Source organism: Pseudorasbora parva, chromosome 19 (assembly GCF_024679245.1).
Source record: "Pseudorasbora parva isolate DD20220531a chromosome 19, ASM2467924v1, whole genome shotgun sequence".
NCBI lineage: Eukaryota > Metazoa > Chordata > Actinopteri > Cypriniformes > Gobionidae > Pseudorasbora > Pseudorasbora parva.
Window position 1 is genome coordinate 8,746,177 of NC_090190.1, and position 27,541 is coordinate 8,773,717.

At 39.2% G+C, this 27,541-nt stretch overlaps 2 protein-coding genes and 2 long non-coding RNA genes across 6 annotated transcripts in view; 1 reads left to right on the plus strand and 3 right to left on the minus strand.

Annotated features, from left to right (window-relative positions):
* Nucleotides 1-648: 648 nt before the first annotated feature.
* Nucleotides 649-6,029, plus strand: ilf2 (interleukin enhancer binding factor 2). Its single transcript, XM_067424998.1, has 14 exons — nucleotides 649-793; nucleotides 1,372-1,431; nucleotides 1,528-1,570; nucleotides 1,649-1,753; nucleotides 3,285-3,362; nucleotides 3,455-3,557; nucleotides 3,669-3,734; nucleotides 3,858-3,974; nucleotides 4,392-4,470; nucleotides 4,851-4,938; nucleotides 5,021-5,082; nucleotides 5,178-5,292; nucleotides 5,371-5,461; nucleotides 5,558-6,029. Exons 1-14 carry the CDS (start codon nucleotides 789-791, stop codon nucleotides 5,707-5,709), a joined length of 1,164 nt encoding a protein of 387 aa, XP_067281099.1. The 5' UTR covers nucleotides 649-788; the 3' UTR covers nucleotides 5,710-6,029.
* A 4,691-nt stretch (nucleotides 6,030-10,720) lies between these two features.
* LOC137048514 (uncharacterized) lies at nucleotides 10,721-19,402 on the minus strand. Its single transcript, XR_010899429.1, has 4 exons — nucleotides 19,325-19,402; nucleotides 15,926-15,964; nucleotides 15,426-15,501; nucleotides 10,721-10,826 (listed from the first exon to the last, which is right to left on the minus strand). It is a non-coding gene; the product is annotated as an uncharacterized lncRNA (long non-coding RNA).
* On the minus strand, nucleotides 16,670-18,985 carry LOC137047673 (uncharacterized). Of its 2 annotated transcripts, XR_010899224.1 has the most exons (5): nucleotides 18,853-18,985; nucleotides 18,431-18,575; nucleotides 18,103-18,155; nucleotides 17,936-17,989; nucleotides 16,670-17,195 (listed from the first exon to the last, which is right to left on the minus strand). It is a non-coding gene; the product is annotated as an uncharacterized lncRNA (long non-coding RNA). The 2 variants fall into 2 exon arrangements; XR_010899223.1 differs by having other exon boundaries at nucleotides 18,431-18,985.
* Nucleotides 19,403-24,630: 5,228 nt separating the features above from the next.
* Nucleotides 24,631-27,541, minus strand: part of dlgap3 (discs, large (Drosophila) homolog-associated protein 3) — a 229,116-nt gene continuing 226,205 nt past the window's right edge. For both annotated transcript variants that reach the window (XM_067426607.1, XM_067426608.1), the window contains one exon: nucleotides 24,631-27,482. In XM_067426607.1, coding sequence (XP_067282708.1) covers nucleotides 27,198-27,482 — 285 coding nt within the window. In that variant the 3' untranslated portion in view covers nucleotides 24,631-27,197. The remainder of the gene's footprint in view (nucleotides 27,483-27,541) is intronic.

Genomic DNA, 27,541 nt, shown 5'->3' on the forward strand with positions numbered 1-27,541 from the left:
TTCTGGAAAGACTTGCATTACTGTCTGTTTCCTAAATTTGAATATTTACCTGAATTAACAAAGGGATGAAATGTGTTTTTTTTTTTTTTTTTTTGGGCTACTTACAAAAGATGAACAATATGACTTGGCAAACACTGCTGGATATTGGAAATATTGGGGAATTCCAAACTTGTAGGCCTATGTTTTTTGCAAGGAACTCTGTCATTACTTATCCTAATTGAATCTAATGAAGAAGAAAAAAATGCTTTAAAATTATGTACTCTGAGAGGATATTAAACTTGCTGGGAAACCTTCTTTAGCCTATATAGGCTTTTATTATATTTTTAAGTTTGTTTCTTATGTTACGATGGTTGTCTGTTGTCTGATTTAGAATTTCATATTCTGTACTAGCCAGACCAATTGTGTTAATTTTGTTAAAAGTTATTGGGGGGAAAACAAACGCGGATAAAAAGTGTTAAAATAAACTACAAACATGACGGATGCTCGAGTCTGGCGGACTGATGAATCATTAAATCTAACTCGACGAAAATAGATATTTGTCACATTATCCACATATGACGTTTTGTTTTACTGGGATCATAGACCGTAAAAAGCACTAGGGTAGACTGTTGTGTTGGACTTTTATTATAGACGGTTATACCGGACTTTTATTATAGACGGTTATACCGGACTTTTATTATTAAAAATAACTTCCGTTGAGACAAGCGCAGATCGGCGGTGAGCTGCAGACGAGAGCAGAGCATTTCTCATCAGCGTGTTCCTGTTAAGCTGACAAAACGTCTTACGCAATGAGGTATTAACTGATTTTTATCTTTGGTTAAATATAAAATAACAACTGCTTGCCAAAGTTACAAACCGAGGTTCATCAAACGAAGCCATTTTTTGTATTAATTTGATGCTATGCTAGCCCGGTGCCTGTTAGCATGTTGCTCTGCTAGCCGTGGTGGGCATTTTATGGATGAAAGAAATATAATGTATTTATTAATTTTGCGCGTGCGTTAAAATTGGTTAAAGATGAATTTGGATGTAATTCCTCTCATTTTGTTGTTTGTAAAACGCGATGTATTCCATTAAGAAATTTGTTTGTTCACTCATTCATAAACGAATGAATGAAGAACCGACCATTCGCATGAACAATGCTGCCCCTTTTTACGTGTGGTTTATTTTTGTGTGTGTGCTGGAAGGTCACCTTCTTTAACATATTTTAAAGAGGTAATTTTTATATATATATATATATATATATATATATATATATATATATATATATATATATATATATATATATATATATATACTGTTTTAAAAGGAGCGACATGTGTATATTTTGTCATGCAATTCAATTACTAAAATGAGTGTTTTTGTTTTTCTCAGAGGAGATCGTGGCAGGGGCCGAGGTGGCCGGTTCGGCTCGCGCGGAGGTTTGGTCCAAGGGTGAGGTTTATATATATATATAATCATTTTTTTTTTTTTTTATATATAATTTGTTGACGTTTGTATAACATTCTTGTTTGTCTTCTGTTTTCTCAGGTATCGGCCATTTGTCCCTCACATACCATTTGACTTCTATGTTGTAAGTGCATTTTATATTCATTCTTTGCTTTGTAAAACTAAGCCTTAAAACCTCCAGCTAATAAATTGCTTGTTACAGTGTGAGATGGCTTTTCCTCGTGTGAAGCCGGCTCCTGATGAGACTGCTTTCAGTGAGTGTCTGTTGAAGAGAAACCAAGACCTCTCTCCTAACCCTTCTGAACAGGTACAATCATTTTCTGTTAGGTTAAATGACTAAAGACCATAGTGTACTTCACGTTATATGTGTACGCGAGGGTCAGCACACCCAAGTTTTGTAACTTGTATGTGTAATTTGTAAGCACATGCTTGTAAACATTTTTTACTATTTTAATCATGATGTATTGCTGCAATGTTAGTACTGTGCATGACACAATTTTCATCAATGAATACAAGAATATATGGACTTCCTTTTTATTTGATCTGCTCCAAGAAAATACACTTCCTGAATGTAGTCAAACAAAAGTCTGAATGCCGTAGTTTATGACCCAAGACCAGCAGTGAAGAATGAAGACCAAGAATCAGGAGTGTAATTAATTAGACATTTACTGAAGAATAGTTTGCACTGCAGTTTCATCAGCAGAAGCCAGTTTGTAGGCAGTGCTCCCTCTCTACCCGTTTCGTTCTGTCCCGTACATACAATTGTTCCAACAGTTATACTGTTTTTAATGTCTATCCACGTCATTACTGCAAGGTGGATGATTCTGATTGGCTCAGATAAAATGAACAGTCATGGTAAATTTCCACACCATGTCAGTTAATCAGGTTCCCATGTCCACAGGTCACTTCTTGACGCTTTCACCCAGGAATTAGGCGCGTAGTGACCTTCCAGGTCTGGAGCAGGCACCGGCTTGCCCAGAACAAGAAGTCCACTTATCTCTTAGGATGCCCGTAATCCTAAGTATCTCCAATACTGATCTGTTGCACTAAATATGGCACAGATACACAGTCTCGAGCTTGAGTTCTTTCCAAAAACATACTGATAGCATATGCCTTTTCTCAGTGAGAGGTACAGGCAATATTCATCTTGATTCTTTAGTGTTTTACTAAAAGGAAGCATTACATGAATAAATAAAAGTGAAAGACAAATCCATATTTTGTATCTAGAAGCCGGGCTAAGCGAGCAAACACTGTTACTGCATCTCTGGCATGTTAGGAGTGTGTCCATCCAAATCCAAACCCACGACAACATGTTGCTATCAAGTGCTTATTGACACATCACGCATCTCTAGGCCAGACCCTCGGTCACTCCTCAGAGACTAAATACACACTTTAGAAAAGAAACAATCGGTGGTTCTCTTGATTAAATATCATTACTACTGGAAAGAATCATTATAATAATAGGAGGATTCAGAAATTATATACACTAGTAAATACTAAGTGTATGTAACTGTCAAGTAGTGTGTTTAAGTTAAATAACATGCACACACATAAATGCTGAAATAGTGGGTGCATTTTTATATTACTTGCTTTTGTGTTTCTCCTCCCTACGCTATTTTATGCTAGCGACAAATGACGGCAGCGAAATGTCACTAGGCTGTAATCAATTACAGACTTATTACTGCATCGATGCATAAACGTCCATGCCCCCATTGTAGAAAGGATTAATTTTAACACCCCTACTTCCTAAGCAGGTTAAACCATAGATCACCAAATGATCCTCATCCGCCATATTTATTTTAATTTTTTTTATTTTATGTTTATTCTGTCTGTCACAGGCCTCCATTTTGTCCTTGGTCACTAAGATTAACAATGTCATTGACAACCTAATCGTGGCACCTGGAAACTTTGAAGTGGTAAGATGGCATTTTCAAAAAGTCAATATTCATTACCCCCAATATTACTTTTGTAGTACTAAATGCTTAGTGTCTTACAATCCCATCTGCAGCAAATTGAGGAGGTAAGACAAGTGGGATCGTATAAAAAGGGCACCATGACGACAGGACACAATGTTGCCGACCTTGTGGTTATCCTGAAGATCTTACCTACCTGTAAGTCTCATTTCATGTGTTCTGTTCTGTTTAGTTGTGTAAATATGTTGGTCACTTCTAGCCCACGTGCTTGGTTTATTGATAATCTTTTTGTGTGTGTGTGTGTTTTAGTGGAAGCTGTCGCTGCTTTGGGAAACAAAGTCGTTGAGACACTGCGTACACAGGACCCTGCTGAGGGTGAGTATTGGTTTTAATCTGGCAGGCCAATCAGAGCAGAAAGAAATCCCTTACTTGTATTAAAAATTAGTGAAATCATTTCTCCTTTGACTGCATTTTCAATTATGTGCCTCTTTTTTTCAGTGCTGTCAATGCTGACCAATGAGACTGGTTTTGAGATCAGCTCTGCTGATGCCACGGTGAAAATCCTCATCACCACGGTTCCACCCAACCTGCGCAAACTGGACCCAGAGCTCCACTGTAAGTCACTATTTAACATGTTTTTGTAAAAAAAAAAAAAACTCTCAATATTGCATATTTAATTGTACACACTTTACTGTGATTACCTTTGCTATCGTCCAATGCTAAAATAATAATTTAACAATGTTGACTGAAATATTTACCAGATCTCAAAATAAATATCTATTGTAGAAATGCCCAGGTAATGGTTTTGTTTACTTAGACTACATACATTTTAAAGGGATGATTCACCCAAAAATAAAAATTGTCATCTCACCCTTAAGTTGTCAAACCTCTGTTTTTCTGTGTGAGTAAATAACATTTTCATTATTGGGTAAACTGTCCCTTCTACATCAGAGATGAATCAATTATTGGCCATAACAAATAATTTGTATCAGCCAGAATTTTAACAGCACTTCCTTCCTATTCCTTTTGTAGTGGACATCAAGGTTCTGCAAAGTGCTCTGGCAGCCATTCGCCACGCTCGCTGGTTTGAGGAGAATGCTTCTCAGTCAACGTAAGAACAGTTGTATCTCTTAGTGGATGTAAAGAGTTTACCCAGAAATTGTCATTTACTGTGTTCTAAACCTGTATTCATTTTGTCTACTGAACACAGATGATATTTTAAAGAATGTGTATGAGTTTCTTCTGTTGAACCCAAGATTTTTTTGGAATTTTGGTAATCAAACAGTTGACGGTAGCCAAAGATTATTTTTTTTCCTACTATGGAAGTCAATGGGTATCGTCAACTGTTTGATTACCGACATTCTGTAAAATATCATTGTCTTTGTTCAACAGAAGGAACTGATACATGTTTGCAAGAACTTAATGGGGAGTAAGTGATGACTATTTAATCAAATGTGTTTTGTGACCTTATCTGGTTCTATGTTGATTCAGTGTGAAAGTTTTGATCCGCTTGCTGAAAGATATTCGTGTCCGATTCCCTGGATTTGAGCCTCTCACTCCCTGGATTCTGGATCTGCTGGTGGGCATCATTATCATAGTCTAACTAAGTTTTATAGTCTACACCAGTTGATTTGACCGCTGTATTGTTGCTCTTTTCACAGGGACACTCTGCTGTCATGAACAACCCCTCTAGGCAGCCTTTGCCTCTCAATGTTGCTTACAGGTAAGTCAGAACTTCCTGTTTGTTGTTAACCAATGCTTGTTATTGGCATCAGACTTCTTTTGAATCTTGGGGTAAAATGATCATCTTTATTGCAGGCGCTGTCTTCAGATGCTCGCTGCTGGTCTTTTCCTTCCTGGTTCTGTAGGAATCACTGACCCGTGTGAAAGCGGAAACTTCCGTGTTCACACTGTCATGACACTGGAGCAGCAGGTAATGCAGATTTCATTCAGCAGGTAATACACCATTTTAATGTTAAAAACAGATAATCTGATTAATTTGTTTCTGCAGGACATGGTGTGTTTCACTGCCCAGACACTGGTGAGAGTTATCTCTCATGGAGGGTACCGCAAGATCTTGGGCCTTGAAGGAGATGCTAGTTGTGAGTGTTTGAGGTTTATTCCAGATTAAATTGATGTATGAAGTTCCAACATCTCTCTGTATCACTAAACCAATGGTTTGTGCTACTCATCTGCAGATCTCACCACCGAGATGTCTACATGGGATGGCGTGATCATTACCCCATCTGAAAAAGCCTATGAGAAACCCCCAGAGCGCAAGGAAGAGGAGGATGAAGCGTTGGAGGAAGGAGGAGAAGGGGAAGATGAAAGCATGGAGACCCAGGAATAAAGCACTGGTCTCTGACAACGTTTTGGCCTGATCATTTGTATTTATGTTGGGTTTTTTTAATAGATCTGTGTCTCATATCTACAAATTTTACCTAGAAGCCCTTTCCACAAGTCCCTTGGTTTCTGTACATCAGTCTACACCACCGAAAAGCCATGGTAGTAAACAGCACACAACTATAACAAGGACCAAAAGGCAATGGCCCATTATTCTTTCTTCTCAGCACATTCTGATATGGTTATCCAGGAATGGGACTGAAGTTTTGTTTTGTTTGTATTTTCATCACCGATCGATTAATTAAAGTTTTTATTTCTCTCTTTGTACTATATGTCTGCATCATTTTTCTTATTACTGAGTGTGTAGCATAGGCTGTTAAAAAAAATGGATGTAGTGTCTGTGACGTCACCCATAGGATTGCGATAAGCCGTTCTGAAGCGTAAAGTAGAGATGAGCTGGCCATTGCCATCTTGCTAGCACGTCATTGTGTGTCACTCCTGGAAAACAGAAAATGGGCAAAGATATGGGTGGAGCTTATGTGACTGTCTCTAGAAGGTGGATAAATGGCTATCCACCTGTCACTCAAGGTAACCACACCCTTAATTATGCAGAACTTTAAAGCTTTATATAATGTAAACAAATGAGTTATAAACAAATTTACCCCCCTCATAGTTTAATGAAGGACAAAATGAACCCTATAGATCAAAACCACAATTTGTACCAGGCTGTAAACATGTTTTTTTTCCTGTTATAAAGTTGGGAATTTTAACATGGGGCTCAATGAGATTCTACTCCCTTCTGGAGTCTGTCCCTAATGGCCAATTTGGGAATTGCAGTTTACATTACTTCCGTATCCATAGTTTTTTTACATGTCGTCACACGCTCATAGGAACGCCCCCCTGGAGGGCAAAACAAGGCTCCATTGCCCGCCAGTCATTTTTACCAGGTTTGCAGTCATATTAATGCAATGAGACAGTGATATTAAAATACCAAATTCAATATACGCCTTATTGGTGTTGCACACTTTTGCAGGAAAGCAAATGAACACAGAATATTAGTGTAACACAACGTTTCTCGCTAGGTGTTTTCCCCATCGAAACCCATTATAAATAAAACGCTGCGTTCATATCCCGGGTTTCATCTACTCGCCTTTATGCATAATCAAAAAGGTGTAAACTGAATTTGATCTTTTAATATCCCTGTTTTAGTACATTACGGCACTGTACTGGTTTAAAAGAAGTTGTCAGTTCACTCTCCGTCTGCTTGATCAGCTCTATAACAGTTTTACTGCATAAAATCTGTTTAAAATCAAGTACTCGATTTAAAATAAAACCCATGGCGACAAATCCTAGATTAGAGTTAAATTTTGCTTAAGGGATAGCTCACTTTGAAATTAAATTAATATATGTTTTAGCTTACCTCATGGGCATCCGAGATGTAGGAGTGTTTGTTTCCCCAGTAGTTTCAATTTTGATCATTTTAGGTCAAACCGTTCTTGTCTGTGCCTCACATAATGCAGCTCTATGGTCACCACCTCAAAGAGCACCTCTTGTCCACCACTACGTCCGACTGATCCGAGGGCGCACGTGCGTGCGTATTTCCTGTGGTGTAAAAGAGGTAAAAATGATATAAATACTGTTCATTTTCTCACACAAACCGCTCGTTTCGTGTCTTAGGCCATCAGTGTGTACTTACAATGGGGGATTGTTTAATTTGGACTTCTCTGTGTATGCTATTTGAGGTGGTGACCATAGACCACCTCCATAGACATGTTTTTCATGTAAAGCTTTTTAAAAACGTCCCGTTGTTTTTAGTGATTGAAATAGTGCAGCAGGTGCGTTATGTGCCCATAACGTGTTCACATTATTTTGGTTTTAAGATGGAAACTTAACAGGTTTGTGCTGCAGTTCATGTTCTATGGCGATCCGTTTTGGAACAACTCGAACCAGAGCAGTTAAGACCAATCAAATTGTCAGGGTGGGCTTTATACTATAATGACAGGACAGATGATCAACAGTAATGTAATCAGCAGCGTCACTAAAGAGCGCTTGCCTCTAGGGTTGAATTTATTGTAATCCTAAATGGGGAACTTGTTTCTCTATGAATCCACCATTACTATTTCTCTCAAAAATTATGATTGTGTTAGTAAGTAATTTGTGTCCTATAAATTATATTGAAAATATAAATGTATAAGTCCTATAAAAGAGAGCAATACATTTTGTTAAAGGGGTACTTCAGTGCTGGGAAGATGAATCTGTATTTAAACTGGGTCATTAATGTAGAAGAAATGTGAAATTATTTTTGAATTTGGTGCCTTCTAGACTGAGAAAAGACAGAAAATGTGTGTGTTGTCTCATGGGGATGAAAAACTACAATTCCCATAATGCTCCGTGAGGCCACTCCCAAAGCCACCTACTGAATCACTTTCACTTTCCAACCACCTGTTCATCTTCATAAATTCAGTTCAGTTAGAGAACAGACACTACAATTAAAAACTGAACACGTCTGTTCAGTATATGATTTAGCCGCTGAGGAAGAGTCAGCACACACGCAGCAGGAGCTTTACACGCATCCTGATGAGCTGAATGAGCTCTCGTGATGAGAGCTGAAGTAAATGTGTCCACGCTCATGGCAGTAGTCCTCAGCGCATGTTCAGTCTGGCGCGATTTCAGTTCATGCCTTTGGAATATTAACTTTTATAGGAATTAACTTGAGAAGATAAAATACTCACTTTGCTCCGCCGGCCGCACCGTTTCCATGAATGCCCCATCCCCCATGTGCAAGTTAAAAACATTCGGAAATAGCTCACTTTGTATTAGGTGGCCTTAACTACTATGTACTTACATCAAAAAGTAAGTACAATGTACTTATTGTGTTTATATTATATAGCAAAACACCTTTGTTGATATTGAAGTGGGATACGGGTAGAGTTAGGGACAGGTGTGGTGGTGTGGGTCAGTTTAAGGGTAGGGTTAGGGACAGGTGTGGTGGTGTGGGTCAGTTTAAGGGTAGAGTTAGGGACAGGTGTGGTGGTGTGGGTCAGTTTAAGGGTAGAGTTAGGGACAGGTGTGGTGGTGTGGGTCAGTTTAAGGGTAGAGTTAGGGACAGGTGTGGTGGTGTGGGTAAGTTTAAGGGTAGAGTTAGGGACAGGTGTGGTGGTGTGGGTCAGTTTAAGGGTAGAGTTAGGGACAGGTGTGGTGGTGTTGGTCAGTTTAAGGGTAGGGTTAGGGACAGGTGTGGTGCTGTGGGTCAGTTTAAGGGTAGAGTTAGGGACAGGTGTGGTGCTGTGGGTCAGTTTAAGGGTAGAGTTAGGGACAGGTGTGGTAGTGTGGGTCAGTTTAAGGGTAGAGTTAGGGACAGGTCTGGTGGTGTGGGTCAGTTTAAGGGTAGGGTTAGGGACAGGTGTGGTGGTGTGGGTCAGTTTAAGGGTAGAGTTAGGGACAGGTGTGGTGGTGTGGGTCAGTTTAAGGGTAGAGTTAGGGACAGGTGTGGTGGTGTGGGTAAGTTTAAGGGTAGAGTTAGGGACAGGTGTGGTGGTGTGGGTCAGTTTAAGGGTAGAGTTAGGGACAGGTGTGGTGGTGTTGGTCAGTTTAAGGGTAGGGTTAGGGACAGGTGTGGTGCTGTGGGTCAGTTTAAGGGTAGAGTTAGGGACAGGTGTGGTAGTGTGGGTCAGTTTAAGGGTAGAGTTAGGGACAGGTCTGGTGGTGTGGGTCAGTTTAAGGGTAGGGTTAGGGACAGGTGTGGTGTATGGATCAGTTTAAGGGTAGAGTTAGGGACAGGTGTGGTGGTGTGGGTCAGTTTAAGGGTAGAGTTAGGGACAGGTGTGGTGGTGTGGGTAAGTTTAAGGGTAGAGTTAGGGACAGGTGTGGTGGTGTGGGTCAGTTTAAGGGTAGGGTTAGGGACAGGTGTGGAGGTGTGTGGGTCAGTTTAAGGGTACACTGTAAAAAAAATACCCGTAAAAAAACGGAAATATTCCGGCAGCTGGGGCGCCAGAAAAAAACTGTAAAATAACAGAAAATAACCAACACGTAAAAAAACGGAAATATTCCGGCAGCTGGGGCGCCAGAAAAAAACTGTAAAATAACAGAAAATAACCAACACGTAAAAAAACGGAAATATTCCGGCAGCTGGGGCGCCAGAAAAAAACTGTAAAATAACAGAAAATAACCAACACGTAAAAAAACGGAAATATTCCGGCAGCTGGGGCGCCAGAAAAAAACTGTAAAATAACAGAAAATAACCAACCCGTAAAAAAACGGAAATATTCCGGCAGCTGGGGCGCCAGAAAAAAACTGTAAAATAACAGAAAATAACCAACCCGTAAAAAAACGGAAATATTCCGGCAGCTGGGGCGCCAGAAAAAAACTGTAAAATAACCGACACGTAAAATTACAGTAATTTTCCATAGTTCAAAATACAGGTTTTATCTGTCATTTATATGAGTTTCTATATTTAAACAAGAAAATTATGTAAAAAAATAAGGATTACAAATTGTGGAAAATTATGTAAAAACCATGAAATTACCAATTAGATTGGACATTACTACAACTCAAATAACCACCCTAGAGTGCAAAAGATTGTTTTTGTAGTTTTTATTTTAAAAATTGAACTTTAAAGTTGTTTTAAAATAGTAATGTGATCACAATATAGTTTGTTCATAATGACCACATTATATATACAAAGTTATATCATAACTGCAAAAATATTAAAAAAACAAAGCAGCATACCAATAATAAAATTAGTTCATGACTTCAACACTTTAACAATATAACAATTAGTTCATAACTACAACAATACAATTTTTTTTTATAATAACTGCAACAATGTAAGATATTGTACAATAGCAATTTGTTATACACATATATGACGAAAAAGTGGATTTGTCTCATCAACAGATGAGTCATGAAAATAAAATAATTAAATCACGAAAAAGTCTGTAACACTCAAGAATTTCTCTATGGTAATAAAGAGAGATTTGACACGCTTACGAAAGTTTTTACTCCATCCATCCATAATTCTGCTCATCAACGAAAGAACCTTTAGACTGACTGCCAGTTCCTTTCTTGACGTGTTCTTCTATCTCGACTTTTGATCCCGTCTCAGGGTTTATCTTGAAAAGGCATCTGTGAGAGAAAAGAAACCTCAGTAATAAATCATTGAGTGTATGTGAGGATGCGCGAGTCTAAGTGAGGATGCGCATGTGAGTGTATGTGAGGATGCGTGTGAGTGTAAGTGAGGATGCGTGTGAGTGTAAGTGAGGATGCGCGTGAGTGTAAGTGAGGATGCGCGTGAGTAAGTGAGGATGCGTATGAGTGTAAGTGAGGATGCGCGAGTCTAAGTGAGGATGCACATGTCAGTGTATGTGAGGATGCGCGTGAGTCTAAAGGGGGTCGCACACCGGACGCGGAGCTCGGCGGCGCGCCGCGCAGCGTCTCAGGTATCGCACACCAGACGCGCACATTTTAAAAGGCTACGTTTATTATACATTTCCCCAAAATATGTTTAGACTTTATTCAAGCTGCTGAACTCAGAATGTAAAACAAATTTGTCTTGTAGCAAAGGTTGAAATCAGTATACCTTAACGATAATATACTTTTAATATAAAGCCTTGAAATGGCGCTCTGTGGCGCGGCAGGATTTAGAAGGCTGAATGACGCCACCGGTGTGCGTACACACATTGAAAACAATGTGTTCGAATTTTAAAGACGTGGCGCGCCGCCGAGCGCCGCGTCCGGTGTGCGACCCCCTTAATGCTGCGTTCACACCGCACGCGAATGACGCAATTCGCACGAGTGATTTCGATGTTAAGTCAATGCAGCGACGCGAATAGGCATTCTGCGGCGCGAATGACGCGGCAATGATCACGCGAATTGAGCGTTTTGAACGCGTGATTCGCGCGAATCGCTCAAGTTGAAAAATCTGAACTTTGGTGGATATTCGTGCCGCGTTAACCAATGAGGAGCCTGCTTACTGCTGTCACGTGGTGAAGTGACGGATGGGAAACCCATTGGGGAAACCCTGAGGCCAGAGTAATTTAAAAATACTACTGTATTGTGTCACAAAATGTAGTTTTAATAGTTGTTCAGGCGAGAATGTAGTTGTTTAAAGCTCAAATATGTGATTTATTTATTAAGAGAGCTCCTATTTGAAAATTTGATCTGGTGTTTTCGGAGGTGTGAGACCCAGGCGATCACCGGAGCTCAGCGCTCATCAACCTCGGTGTGAGCAGCCTTAACTCGGCTAGTCCTTCTGCCGACTGCCGCTGCCTGGCAGAACCCCCTCCCATGACGCAAATTCACGTCTGTTGTGTAGTGAATGTCACACGCGAATGAAGCGAATTTCACGCGCGAATGGATTCAAATTGTTCACGCGTCCATCTTCGCGCGAATACCGCGATATATTCGCGTCATTCGCGTGCGGTGTGAACGCAGCATAAGTGAAGATGCGCGTGAGTCTAAGTGAGGATGCGCGTGAGTGTAAGTGAGGATGTGCGTGAGTAAGTGAGGATGCGCGTGAGTAAGTGAGGATGCGTATGAGTGTAAGTGAGGATGCGCGTGAGTGTAAGTGAGGATGTGCGTAAGTGTAAGTGAGGATGCGCGAGTCTAAGTGAGGATGCGCGTGTGAGTGTAAGTGAGGATGCGTGTGAGTGTAAGTGAGGATGCGCGTGAGTAAGTGAGGATGCTCATGAGTGTATGTGAGGATGCGTGTGAGAGTAAGTGAGGATGCGCGTGTGAGTGTATGTGAGGATGCGTATGAGAGTAAGTGAGGATGCGCGTGTGAGTGTATGTGAGGATGCGTATGAGAGTGAGGATGCGCGTGTGAGTGTATGTGAGGATGCGCGTGAGTGTAAGTGAGGATGCATGTGAGTCTAAGTGAGGATGTGCGAGTCTAAGTGAGGATACGCGTGAGAGTGTATGCGAGGATGCAAGAGTCTAAGTGTGGATGCGCGCTTGAGTCTAAGTGAGGATGTGCAAGTCTAAGTGAGGATGCGTGTGAGAGTGTTTGCGAGGATGCGCATGAGTGTAAGTGAAGATGCGCGTGAGTGTAAGTGAGGATGCGTATGAGAGTAAGTGAGGATGCGCGTGTGAGTGTATGTGAGGATGCGTATGAGAGTAAGTGAGGATGCGCGTGTGAGTGTATGTGAGGATGCGCGTGAGTGTAAGTAAGGATCCGCGCGTCAGTGTAAGTGAGGATGCATGTGAGTCTAAGTGAGGATGTGCGAGTCTAAGTGAGGATGCGCATGAGAGTGTATGCGAGGATGCAAGAGTCTAAGTGTGGATGCGCGCTTGAGTCTAAGTGAGGATGTGCGAGTCTAAGTGAGGATGCGTGTGAGAGTAAGTGAGGATGCGCGTGTGAGTGTATGTGAGGATGCGTATGAGAGTAAGTGAGGATGCGCGTGTGAGTGTATGTGAGGATGCGTATGAGAGTGAGGATGCGCGTGTGAGTGTATGTGAGGATGCGCGTGAGTGTAAGTGAGGATGCATGTGAGTCTAAGTGAGGATGTGCGAGTCTAAGTGAGGATGCGCGTGAGAGTGTATGCGAGGATGCAAGAGTCTAAGTGTGGATGCGCGCTTGAGTCTAAGTGAGGATGTGCGAGTCTAAGTGAGGATGCGTGTGAGAGTGTTTGCGAGGATGCGCATGAGTGTAAGTGAAGATGCGCGTGAGTGTAAGTGAGGATGCGTATGAGAGTAAGTGAGGATGCGCGTGTGAGTGTATGTGAGGATGCGTATGAGAGTAAGTGAGGATGCGCGTGTGAGTGTATGTGAGGATGCGCGTGAGTGTAAGTAAGGATCCGCGCGTCAGTGTAAGTGAGGATGCATGTGAGTCTAAGTGAGGATGTGCGAGTCTAAGTGAGGATGCGCATGAGAGTGTATGCGAGGATGCAAGAGTCTAAGTGTGGATGCGCGCTTGAGTCTAAGTGAGGATGTGCGAGTCTAAGTGAGGATGCGTGTGAGAGTGTATGCGAGGATGCAAGAGTCTAAGTGTGGATGCGCGCGTGAGTCTAAGTGAGGATGCGCGTGAGTCTAAGTGAGGATGCGCGTGAGTGTAAGTGAGGATGTGCGTGTGAGTGTATGTGAGGATGCGCGTGAGTGTAAGTGAGGATCCGCGCGTCAGTGTAAGTGAGGATGCATGTGAGTCTAAGTGAGGATGTGCGAGTCTAAGTGAGGATGCGCGTGAGAGTGTATGCGAGGATGCAAGAGTCTAAGTGTGGATGCGCGCGTGAGTCTAAGTGAGGATGTGCGAGTCTGAGTGAGGATGCGCGTGAGAGTGTATGCGAGGATGCAAGAGTCTAAGTGTGGATGCGCGTGAGTTTAAGTGAGGATGCGCGTGAGTGTAAGTGAGGATGCGCGTGAGTGTGTATGTGAGGATGCGCGTGAGTGTGTATGTGAGGATGCGCGTGAGTGTGTATGTGAGGATGCGCCTGAGTGTGTATGTGAGGATGCGCATGAGTGTGTATGTGAGGATGCGCGTTTGAGTGTATGTGAGGATGCGCGTTTGAGTGTATGTGAGGATGCGCGTGAGTGTGTATGTGAGGATGCGCGTGAGTGTGTATGTGAGGATGCGCGTGAGTGTGTATGTGAGGATGCGCGTGAGTGTGTATGTGAGGATGCGCGTGTGAGTGTGTATGTGCGTGTATGTGAGGATGCGCGTGTGAGTGTGTATGTGAGGATGCGCGTGAGTGTGTATGTGAGGATGCGCGTGTGAGGATGCGCGTGTGAGTGTGTATGTGAGGATGCGCGTGAGAGAGTGTATGTGAGGATGCGCGTGAGAGAGTGTATGTGAGGATGCGCGTGAGAGAGTGTATGTGAGGATGCGCGTGAGAGAGTGTATGTGAGGATGCGCGTGAGAGTGTATGTGAGGATGCGCGTGAGAGTGTATGTGAGGATGCGCGTGAGAGTGTATGTGAGGATGCGCGTGAGAGTGTATGTGAGGATGCGCGTGAGAGTGTATGTGAGGATGCGCGTGTGAGTGTATGTGAGGATGCGCGTGTGAGCGTTATGTGAGGATGCGCGTGTGAGCGTATGTGAGGATGCGCGTGAGAGCGTATGTGAGGATGCGCGTGAGAGTGTATGTGAGGATGCACGTGAGAGTGTATGTGAGGATGCGCGTGTGAGTGTATGTGAGGATGCGCGTGTGAGTGTATGTGAGGATGCGCGTGTGAGCGTTATGTGAGGATGCGCGTGTGAGCGTATGTGAGGATGCGCGTGTGAGCGTATGTGAGGATGCGCGTGTGAGCGTATGTGAGGATGCGCGTGTGAGCGTATGTGAGGATGCGCGTGTGAGCGTATGTGAGGATGCGCGTGTGAGCGTATGTGAGGATGCGCGTGTGAGCGTATGTGAGGATGCGCGTGTGAGCGTATGTGAGGATGCGCGTGTGAGCGTATGTGAGGATGCGCGTGTGAGCGTATGTGAGGATGCGCGTTTGAGCGTATGTGAGGATGCGCGTGTGAGTGTATGTGAGGATGCGCGTGTGAGTGTATGTGAGGATGCGCGTGTGAGTGTATGTGAGGATGCGCGTGTGAGTGTATGTGAGGATGCGCGTGTGAGTGTATGTGAGGATGCACGTGTTTGTGAGGATGCGCGTGTGAGTGTGAGGATGCGGACTCTACAAATTCTTTACATATAAATGCAATGAATGTATATTGTATAAATTAATACAATAAATGTATTATGACATCATAATTTCCCAAAAATTACTATATAGTACACCATGTACTCACCAGAAAGGGACATTCTATCAAGAATGCCACAGGCTGCATTTGAGTTGCTTGAAGGGCTATCAGACATCACTTTGACCTTAATAAAGCACACAATACAAGACTCATGTTGAGTAATATATTTTTGCAAGAGTAATACACATCCGGTAAAATCATATAAACAAAGAATTGATTGCTTATTTTCTTATTAAGGGTTAGTTAATACAAAAATTCAGTCATTAATTATTCCTGAACACAAAGGAAGATATTTTAAGAATATTTGTAACCAAGCAGATCCATGCAGCCATAGTATTTTTTCAGAGACTTATTGATGAAGATGACTGCCTACGCGCTGTAATTTCTGAAGCATGACATGCAACATGCATATAAGTTAGGTAATGTGCCTCATTTCTGTGTAGTGCTTGATGTTAACGTTACATAACCTTTTAGAGTTTTCACTGAAACACTACAACTATTTACAAGTGTAATCTGCAAACATATTTACATGCTGCAACAACGATCACCTTTCTTCCTGATCTTGACTCTGGCAGCTCTCAACTTATCTGCAGGGAGAGACAAAAACAAGCGTGTAAGTTAACGTTAAGTGTATGGGACATGTCGACGAAACAGCGAGATTTTTTCCGTTGACGGCTTTTTGTCAAATAATTTTTCCCTTAGGTGAAAAACTGCATTTTTGAGCTTAGACGACGTCTACAACTGACTACTTGTAAGTTATATAGTCGGATGTATGCGTCGTCTAAGCTTAAAAAATGCCGTTTTTCACCTGAGGTAAACTTATGAGACAGGTCTAACTGCAGAACCGCAGAACCCATATACGTCACTCACAACAGTCTGAGGGCGACAACAGCGCCACGCCACAGTCTCATGCCGGAAGTGGGCGGAGCTGATTTATCTTCGCAAACATTGCTCTATTTGGAGCGTTTCAAGCCCAAAGTTTAAACGATGTTAATAATGTCAAGTATTTAATTAATAAGTTCTAATTGAAGATAGATAGAGAGATGATAGATAGGCTAGATAGATATACTCACTCATAGTTAAATCATATAAATATGTTTTAAAATAAACAATACTGGATATTAATACAAAATAAAATAATTTACGTTAAATAATGTATTTATAAAAAAAAACATTGTAACGTTTTTAAAGTAAAAAGTTGCTATTATTTTTTATTTATTTATATTATGTCTTAAATATTATATTAGATAAACTGAACATAAATCTTAACACACAAAAAATGAAAACAAAGATTGAGCATTTGAACATTTATTTTTATGACACAATATATTTGTTTTTTACTCAAGCATCTCAGAATAAACCTTTTATTCATAGTAGATAATATATATTACACAATTCTACACTGTTATGCATGATTCAGATTAATCAAACCCCAAAACACACAGAAATTGTTTAATTTTATAAAATGTTCCTTAAAAATCCCCTTAAGTAGCAAAGGCATCATATACTAGCTTGGGTTTGCTTTAAAAAAATACACAATCAGACCAAGGGGAATAAATTGAACTAAGTTGAAAGTTATTGCACAGCAGGTACATGACAAATTAAATCTAAAATAAATGTAACCTCTATAAACATTGACAACTGTCTCTTTGGCCAGTTGTCGGTCAACCATTCAGCCTGTGAAAGTTGAAGGGCTGTTTCCTAGTCTTCCACTTTCACATTTCAGAAATCAGGGCTCTTCCACTAAACTGTTGAAAACTTTTGGTTGTTCCAGAGTCTTTGCACTGCAGTGCAGAGGTCTTCTGTGATCCGTGGCTCCTTCATGAGACAAGGGTACAAAAAATAGGATGAAATGTTGATAGTGTTTTAACAATATCGTGTGTTTAAGTCAGGATGTAGCATGTATAATAAAGTTGTGAAATTCAGTTTCTCATGTCTAAATTTCTGACATAAATGATACCCTGTCACAATCAAATTAATTAACCATTTTCAGTTCAAAGTGTATACAGAAATTAAAGGCAAGCACTTCATAGGGCTTCTCACACTGAGCTTATCGTCATTCTAAACACACTTTTAACCTCGGGTAAAGTAACATTTCACACTTTTATATTTACGTGCTTTGGACAGTCACTGAAACACTGTGCACTCTATATAAATAATAAAGTCAGCATTGAAGAGGAAAAACATCAAATGCAAACAGAAAACGCAATTGCAGCGAAGAAGAGACCATTTAAATTATTGTATAGTCTGAAATGTCCATTCAGGAAAAACTTGTAATACAAGGACATGCAAAGCTTGAGCATTTATGAAAACATATTGTGTGCAGTGCAGTGTCTGTCAGTGACCCTGATACTGCACATATGTTAGTGTATGAATACCCAGGATTAATTGTTCATCTCAGGTAAATGATGATCAGTGTGAAACATGAAGCAAGATAACCCAAGATTCTGTATACCCGGAGTTTACTATTTCAAGTGTGAAAAGCCCTCATGTTTTTTATCCTAATGAAGGGAAGCTTGTATTTAAAAAAAAAATTACCTTTTCCTTCTTTTTCTTACCATTAACATGAAGATCCTACTGTCAATAGAGCCATCCAACTGTTGTGGAACAGTCTAAAACAATCGAACATTATAGAATAGAAGAACATTCCTGGAAAATGTGACATATAACAACACACTATCTGTATAAGTAGCTTATGTCTTTATTAGAGCCTTTTAAAACTAACCTTGTTTTTGATCAGCTTCCATTATCCTGGGTGACATTCTGATTGTCAATTTACTGCAACAAAATCAAACAGATATATATAATGCTTGGTTGTGTACTTAATTTAATTTTAATGGGACACATTCAAACACATGAAATAGTGTTTGCATTTTGTTAGCTTAAGCACTATATATATATATATATATATATATATATATATATATATATATATATATATATATATATATATATATATATTATACACTTGAAACTTTATAACCAACTAATTCAAAAGGGACAACAAATAAATACTATTTCTTGCTACTGTGTATAAACAAATAACTCAAAACCTTCATGGACAGCTGCTTTTTGAAGTGAATTTGAAGGTGTACTGTGCCATCTGGTCAGTTTAAAACACTGGTCAGTAGAAACTGTTGCAGAATGTCTTGCATTGATGTACATGAAGTAAAGCTGATCCTCTCCAAATCGAATTGCCTCAATAAATTAGTGGGGGGGGAAAAAATAAAACACTGGTCAGTATCAGATAAAAGCAAATAAAAAATACGGCGCCAACAACAAAATAAAATCACAAACAATTATGTTACTTAAACCAAGACCATATCAACAGACGCGAAAGACATCGTAAAGCAGAGCACATCAGAAAAAAATAGAGCCACGTTCTGTATAAAGTGTTAATACAACAACGATGGATCAAATACACAACACAAATAAACTTGATAGATTAAAACCACAACACAAAACAGCTGTTTACCGTGTTCTCTTCTTCCGCCGTGCCGATTGTTTAGTTTTCGTGAACTCCGCCCACTTCCGGCATGAGACTGTGGCATGGCGCTGTTGTCCTCAGAGCGTTGTGAGTGACGTATATGGGTTCTGCGGTTCTGCAGTTGGTTATTATTGAAACTTATTGCCAAACAGCCGTCGACGGGGAAAAAAAAAAAAAATCGCCCTATTTCGTCGACGGCATTTTTGAGCTTTTAGACGACGGAAAAATAGCATTTGGTAACAAAATGCAACAGAAAGCTAAAACTATAAAGTAAGTTAAGATACAAAAATAACGTTACACGGTACCATCACCTGAAGCCTTAACATTATAAAGTTTAAACATTATAAAGAATTTAAATCATTACGTTAACGGGCTGAGCCCAAGTTTAATATAAACACAGTCAACACGATTCAAAGCGGTAAAACATTTTTTTTTTTAAATTAAAATACATGCACTTTACCTGTTTATTTGCGCCTCACATCATCCAAGATTGACGGGCCACGGCAAAGCTGAAGGTCAAGTGAAGTGAATCCTGTCGCACGCGCAGTTGCCCCACTGTGTGCTTAGTGCTTAGAAGGGAATGTATCCTTGCGCCAAGGCGGGAATTCCTTCGGTTCGAATATTTAAAATCTTTATGACTGTCATTTAAATATCATCGTACTTAAAGTAAGAAAGTGTTATTATATTATTTTATTTTACGATATTATGAAAATAAATGTGTAATAAAACACCACACGCAGCAGACATAGGCTTAGTTTTGACAAGCGGAACAAGATGTGATCAGTTGCAGTAGTGATGGAAGTCTGTTAACTTCAAAGACTGATTTACCCGATTTACCAGCTCTTTTACGCAAACACGAAATGACGTGCATACACACATTATTATATTATTAAATAATCTTATAACTATTTAAAAAGCAAATAATTAAACTAAAAGACAAATTCCATAAAACTTTTTTTTTCATTTCTATAAAAGGTAGGCTACATATATACTCATCTATTAATTAATGTTATATAAATATACATTATTTTTGAATGTATTAAAATGTGTTTTATTAATTATAAAATATTATACAAATATTAAACTATATAATATAAAAATATTATTTCTGAAGTGTTGATACATTTGCATATGTAGGCCAATTCCAGTGTTTATGTGAAAAACTAAATATATAATTATATATATATATATATATATATATATATATATATATATATATATATATATATATATATATATATATATATATATATATATATATACATTATAATTTCCTTTTTTCTATTTTTACAGAAAAAAATCTGTAAAATATAAATCAAACTTATGTAAAAATACAGAAATTTCCTCTTAAAAAACGGAAATTTTATGTAATACCAAAATACAAGCAATTTCCGTAAATTTAATAGTCAAAATATAAATTACAGCAAATATCTGTAAAACAACAGGCATTTCACTGTATAAAGAAAAAACAGGAAAATTCTGTAAAAAAACAGACTATTACTGTAAAATTACGTTTTTTTTACAGTATACATTAATTTCCTTTTTTCTATTTTTACAGAAAAAATCTGTAAAATATTAATCAAACTTATTTAAAAATACAGAAATTTCCTCTTAAAAACGGAAATTTTATGTAATACCAAAATACAAGGGATTCCCGTAAATTTAATAGTCAGAATATAAATTACAGCAAATATCTGTAAAACAACAGGCATTTCACTGTATAAAGAAAAAACAGGAAAATTCTGTAAAAAAAATACAGACTATTACTGTAAAATTACGTTTTTTTTTTACAGTATACATTAATTTCCTGTTTTCTATTTTTACAGAAAAAATCTGTAAAATATTAATCAAACTTATGTAAAAATACAGAAATTTCCTCTTAAAAAACGGAAATTTGATGTAATACCAAAATACAAGGAATTCCCGTAAATTTAATAGTCAAAATATAAATTACAGCAAATATCTGTAAAACAACAGGCATTTCACTGTATAATGAAAAAACAGGAAAATTCTGTAAAAAATACAGACTATTACCGTAAAATTACGTGTTTTTTTTACAGTGTAGGGTTAGGTGTAAGGGAAGTGCCAATTGTGTAATTACAATTGTAACTACAGAAATTAATTACTGATGTAATTACATGCAGGTCATTTTGAAAATGTAAGTACAATGTAAAAACATGTATGTACACAATAAGTGCATTGTATCAAATGATTAGTTACAATGTTAGTACATAGTAGTTAAGGCCACCTAATATAAAGAGGGTCCATAGCTCCCTCTGCTGGCTGTAGTCTCAGCGTCTGGCCAAGCGTTTTACCGATGACGAAAATTGGCGATATTTGCGTCACCGGAGTAATTTTTTCCAGAAATAAAATGAACAAATCTCTCGTCTCAGGGGGATATGAGAGGGGGGAGCACAATCATTCGAATATACTCCAGGGTTTCTACTGATAGAAAGACATATGCTAATCGCTGAAGTAACCCTTTAAGGAACACGCCGACTGTTGAGGACTTTAGCTTATTCACCGTATCCCTAAGAGGGAATTACATACCATTCTTATCTCCGTGCATGCCATAACTCCTCGCTAGAGAGCAGCAAGACGAGGTAATTAACGCATAGAGTGTAAAAAAATAAACCGCTAAAGCTAGCCTACTGCTCAATAAGTGACAAAACAACACCAATGTTTTCCTATATTTACATGTTGTGATGTGTATAGTGTACTAAGACCGACATAAAATGAAAAGTTGCGATTTTCAAGACGATATGTCTACAGGGACTATACTCTCATTCCTGCATGATAATTAAGGAGCTTTGCTGCCGTACCATGGATGCAGTGGCGCAATGATATTACGCAGCCTGAAAAAAGTCCCCAGCACGCATTCTGTGCTACTCGTTTACGGTCTATGGCGCAAACTGCAGGTTGGTTATGTTGACGGAAGTTAGCCTATTTTCAGGTGCTGTGTAATATCATTGCACCTACTGCACCCGTGGTACGGCAGCAAAGTTGCTTATTATGCAGGAATGAGATTGAGATAGTTCCTAGCCATATCACATCATGTAAATAGGATAACATTGGTGTTATTGTGTTACTTATTGAGCAGTAGGCTAGATGGAGCCATTTACTTCTTGTCTTTGTGCTAAACTATAGGCTGGGGGGGGGGGGGGGGTCGCATCAGACAGAGTTATAGTACGCACAAAGATAAGAACGTATCTAACTCTAGGGGATACGGTGAATAAGATAAAGTCCCAAAATGTCATTGTGTTCCTTTAAATGAATGCGCACACCATCTGTTCTGTACAGGATCTTCTGCATTCAGCCTATGGGGCTGTGAGTTGACTACTGAACTACGACTCGAACCTGAAGACAGGAGAGGTGTACTAATCTTTCCAGTGAACAGATGTGCTAAAAGAGAAGTGACAAAAGTAAGAACAACTCAGATTCGGAGGTGAGGTTAACTAACAGACTGCATAGCCTGAAGACCCAGCTAAAGCAAGTAATAAATAAATTCTTTCTTAAAGTTTGGCCTTGGCTGCATTAGCTCATAATTTATTTATTTTTCTTCCAAATGTGATCAACGTTTGCATAATTACTAGATGCGATGGGTGATTGAACATGTGACATTTTAATTATACTCTGCTGAAATGAACAAAATGACTTGGGGAAAAAAAGATTTGTTCATTTTACTGAATGAGATTCAAAGATCCGAGGCCATAAAATGATCCGAACTTCCCACTCGCTCAACATACTTCACTTACTCCATTGCTCGGATTGGTTGTATGTCTATCTAATTGAGTGCAGAGGCGTTTTCTTTCCTGGTTTGGTTTAAACTAAGCAGCAACATCAGCCCCATGTTAAAATGGCCAAATTTAAAACAGGACATTTTTTTTACAGCCTGGTACAAATTGTGGTTTTGCTCTGTAAAGCTAATTTTGCCCTTCATGACAATATTTTTTTTTTATAACTCATTTGTTTACATTATATAAAGCCTTAAAGGTCTGCATAATTAAGGGCGTGGCCACTTTGAGTGACAGGTGAATTCTTGTCTGCTGTTTATTAGTCATCACGTCACCTCAGCTCCGCCCACGTCCCGCCTTTTTGCCCAATGTCAATTATTCAGGTGTGATGCGCTGACAAGATGGCAAAGGCCGACTTTACGCTTCAAAAACTCTTAAGAAACCTATGGGTGACGACACGGACACTACGTCCATATTTTTTTACAGTCTATAGTGCAAACCTACCCCATAATCACAGCTCAATGGAGCAGTATCAGATTCATAATCTGAGTATGATGACATCAGGCGAATGAGGAAATAACAGAACACTAACTGGACAGCAGTCATTTTACCTTGCTAAAATAGCTTTATAGTAATTTTTATAAAATGTTTACAACCGTTGACAATATTACATTCTGTTTAGGTTTACCACATCACAGTGTGCCATCTCTCTGATTTAATGCTAGTAAACATTGAGCTGTACATCAGTGGCGAAAAACAAAGACTAAACATGATCCATGATTTTTTTTTGAGCTGTGCCATTATTCATCATAAGGCCTCCACCATTTCGTTTCAACAAACCAGTAAAAGATTAAGATTTATTTCAAATCTGGAAATAATATATTGAAAAAGGTGAAGTTGCAGTAAGCTTGCAGTTTGGTTAAACAATGTAAAACGCATAGATACAAAATCAACTTGGCACTGAATTAAACAAATAAATTATATATATATAAAAAATAAATAAAATAAAAAAACAACAACCATAAATAGTGATAATCTTAATAATCAAATTATCCACAATGTTCTGAGTAACTCAAAGAACACACACACACACACACACAAAAAGAACAGAATTGTTTTTGCTACGTCATAAACTGCCCAAATATTCTCTTTTCCATTATGAGAGGGGAAGTATCCTTAGTCTTCAGATCTGCATGTTCATTTGACGATTTCCGTCATGTGATATCTTGCACACAAATGCTAGAGGAGATGGACCTAACATTAGCGGTTATTTTTCAGTTTGTCTCGTCTAATTTCTACATTAGCAGCAATTACAAACAAAAGAATCAAATCTAAATTGGGTGACTCTTTACACATGAACACCCTGCAGAATACAGAATAGGCTAGATTTGATCATAGTCATAACTGTAATAACTCTTTTATCATTATATATGAAATTATCAATAATACCAGTAATCATCATAACAATCCATTGAATATTAATAACAACTTCAATTGCAACAGATATATTTACTGTACATAATACAACGGAACTGAGAAGGTATTTGTAATTACACAGTAATTGTTTGTAAGTCTATGACCCATGTAATTTCCAGTGATCAGTAATGTGGTATAGAATCCAACGTAACGTCTACGTCACACTGCTACAAGCTCCTCTGTGCTACGAAGAAATATTCATCACTTACTCTAGCTAAATTGGTTTACGGCATATACAGAGGCTTCGCCAACGCTCAGACTCGTTTTTCAGTTTAAAGGAGCAATGACGGACAGTTTCAGCCATCCTTTCTGACCTATTAAGAGAACCGACAACATACCGATCAGGTCATGTGTTGACATGGGAAGCTTTACATGATGCAGCCATTAATATCGGATTCGGATTTGGTTCCATCCTCCGTTTACATTGGAAAATGTTGGTTAGAATAGAAAGGCCATTAAAATAGTCTTTCTGAGCAGTCCATTTGAGTATCAGATTGATTCCTGTCAGTGCCCAAGAAGGCAAGCGACTTGGCGCGGGCGGGGGGGGGGGGGGGGGGGGGGGGGGGAGTGTGGTCAGTCAGTCTTGCTTGAAATTAAGTTTCATTGGTATATCAAAAACATATGGCCCTGATAAGAGATCATCCTATTTCTCGCACTGGATACCCCAAACGGCGTGTTGTACATAGTCTTTCAGTGTTTTGAGAAGGCAAGTCCTTCACAGTGGAAGAGGAAATAGTCTGTTGTGCTTTTCTGTCGCCTGCATCCGAAAAAATTGTTACATTGACTGTAAATACAACCATTTTGAAGTTTAAAAAATATATATATGCAAGACAAATAAAAAAATGAATAAATAAAAATAAGACAATTGGCAACAGTAAATAAATAAAATAAATCCTGCAAATAACTGTCTTGACTAATAAATTGTTAAAAAAAAAAAAAAAAAAAAAAAAAATCCAGTGAGATTAGATACAGAAAGGTATGTAGTAATTGTAAATAAATAGATAAATACACTCCTGCCCTTTTTTTCCAGACAGAGGATAAAATCTACAGTTTTGATAGACGAGTTTGTTCATTTTTTTTCATGGATTAATAAAAGCATGCAGGTTACATAGAAACATCCAGTGTGAGGTGGTTATTAGCTGGATGAGGTGTAACAAATCAAATTATTAGAACAATACATATTGTGTGAGTTATATATCTCGTATTGAATATAATACTGACTAGTTAGATTTAAAAAAGCCACACATAGTGCTGTTAGGCACGTGTAGATAGTCAAGACATAAAAAACAGATTATATTTTTCGCTCGTGGACAACATGGCAAGTGGCTGTCTTCTTTTGTCAAAAGTCTTTAACCAGTCCATTTCAAGATTGACAAAAGAGAAAAGCAACACGATTCTTGAGTTGCCCAAAGTCATCTTGAAAGTCCATATTTGTCACAAACCGAACGTGTAGATTCTTATACACATATTTGAACACCACTTTTGACAACATATTTTCATCTGCTAATCTAAAAATGTACTTTATAAAATATACATCTTCCAGTAAAATATTTTCCATCTTATTCCATGGATAACAATACCAAAAACAAAAACAAAACAAAGCAAAAAATGTTCATGCAATCAACATTTTTTTTCCTTTTCTACAAAAAACGAAACAAGTGACAATGAGTTACAAGAAAAATTATGTGATCTGGTTTACAGGTCGCTTTCATTCAAATTAAAAGACACACACACACGCACACGCACGCACGCACGCACGCACGCACGCACACACACACACACACACACACGCACACACACACAAATCAAAATCCATTCTTTCTATCACATTATGTTCATTAATAAACACACAAAACTTCACCACTTGAGCTAACAAATCAATTCTTTCTTTTTTTCCTTCTTTTGGCGTAAAGTGGACACATACTTTTATTTCTAAAATTAACATTAAACATTAACATTATTTCTAACATTAACATAAAATTAACAATTAAAGTATATTGTTTATTTTAGTTCGACCCTTAGACAAAATGAACGAGGGAAATAATAAGACCATTTTGAAAAAGTTGTGGGCCAGACCACTGGAAAATGGAACCGGAACTAATCAGAAAAAATGATTTGATTAATTTCTCCAAAACAAAGTATAAAAAAAAAAAAAAAAAAAAAAATTGAATTAAATCACTCAGGCAAAATGTAGAAGCTACATTGATTTCATGTTTTTCATCTGTTACAAAAAAAGGCAGAGGGGTGAAATGAACAAGATGCTTAACCTTCCTCCCGAATGATCATTTTTCAGTGTGCAGGTCGAGTGTGAAATTAAGGATTGTCTTCTGCACTCCAGGGACAACCGCTGCTGTTTTTGAAGAGTCATATTGTAGTGTAGATCATCCTGTTTCAGGAAGCGTGGCTGTTGCCTCAGAGCTTGAATGTTTTTGTTGTCTTCTCACTCGGCTGACGAGAAGCCTGAATGCAATTGCAAAGTGATATTGCACTATACAGGAGACGGATCCCTGTGACAATTTGATAACTGGCTTTAAAAAAAGGCATGTATCTTTACTGCAAACGTTGAGTTTTACTACTGCACTGCTAAGACATTCAGTTCCAGGCCCAAATTTACATCAGGGTGCATTGCTCTACTCCGGCCACAAGAGTGCGCTTGTGTCACAGTGAAAGGGGCTACGTCCGCCGCACTGTGGAGTCGATTAGGAAACACATACACAGCCAAGATTATATAAAACAATGTCTATTTTGTAAAATAACAAGATAAGATCCTTTTAATATGTGATATTGCACCCGTATGTGTTGGCGTGGTTCATTAAAACAGTCCTAAGATTTTTATATTTTTTGTGGATTTACAAAACTCTCAATCTTGTAACACTTGGTTGTGCTGGTTGAGCCCTTTTTTCTAAGAATAATACCACTTGCTCAACAAAAAAAAAAGTAAAACAAAATGTGTAAGCTCACATCCAAACACCAGCAGTATACTAGTAGGCCATCTCTAGTTCTCTATCACACTAAAGTGAGTAATTGCACTCGCTCTCTGGCGGCTTTGTAACATGGGCGTGTGTCTGTGCAGAGGGGCAGAGAAGAGTCGCAGGGGTTGTTGGTTACAGGGGTCTGACTGATTCAGAGTCTCGTCTGAGCCTCAGTGATGTAGATCTCGATGCTGTCCGCACTCTCCGTGGCAGAATTCTGGCGGAAAGAGGCGGAGCGTTTGGTCTGGAGCAGCCTTCGCCGCGTCTCCAGCTTCTGCCGTTCACCCACGTCCAGCGATTTCTCCCGTTCGGGGACGCTACGCCCGCGCGAGACCACCAGCATGCCTCCGGCCTCGGCTGTGCTGTCGGCCCTCAGGCTGCCCGTTACGCCTCCGATGGGCTTCTTTGGTAATGGCGGTGGACCCTTCTTGTCCTCCTGAGAGGAAGAGCGGGGGAGTGGCATGGATGACCAATGCAGGGATGGGCGGGAACGCG

Coding starts and splice junctions, on each gene's coding strand:
- ilf2 (XM_067424998.1), top strand. Junction 4,939..5,020: donor CCTGGATTCTGGATCTGCTG/GTGGGCATCATT, acceptor CTCTTTTCACAG/GGACACTCTGCTGTCATGAA. Junction 5,293..5,370: donor TCATGACACTGGAGCAGCAG/GTAATGCAGATT, acceptor TTGTTTCTGCAG/GACATGGTGTGTTTCACTGC.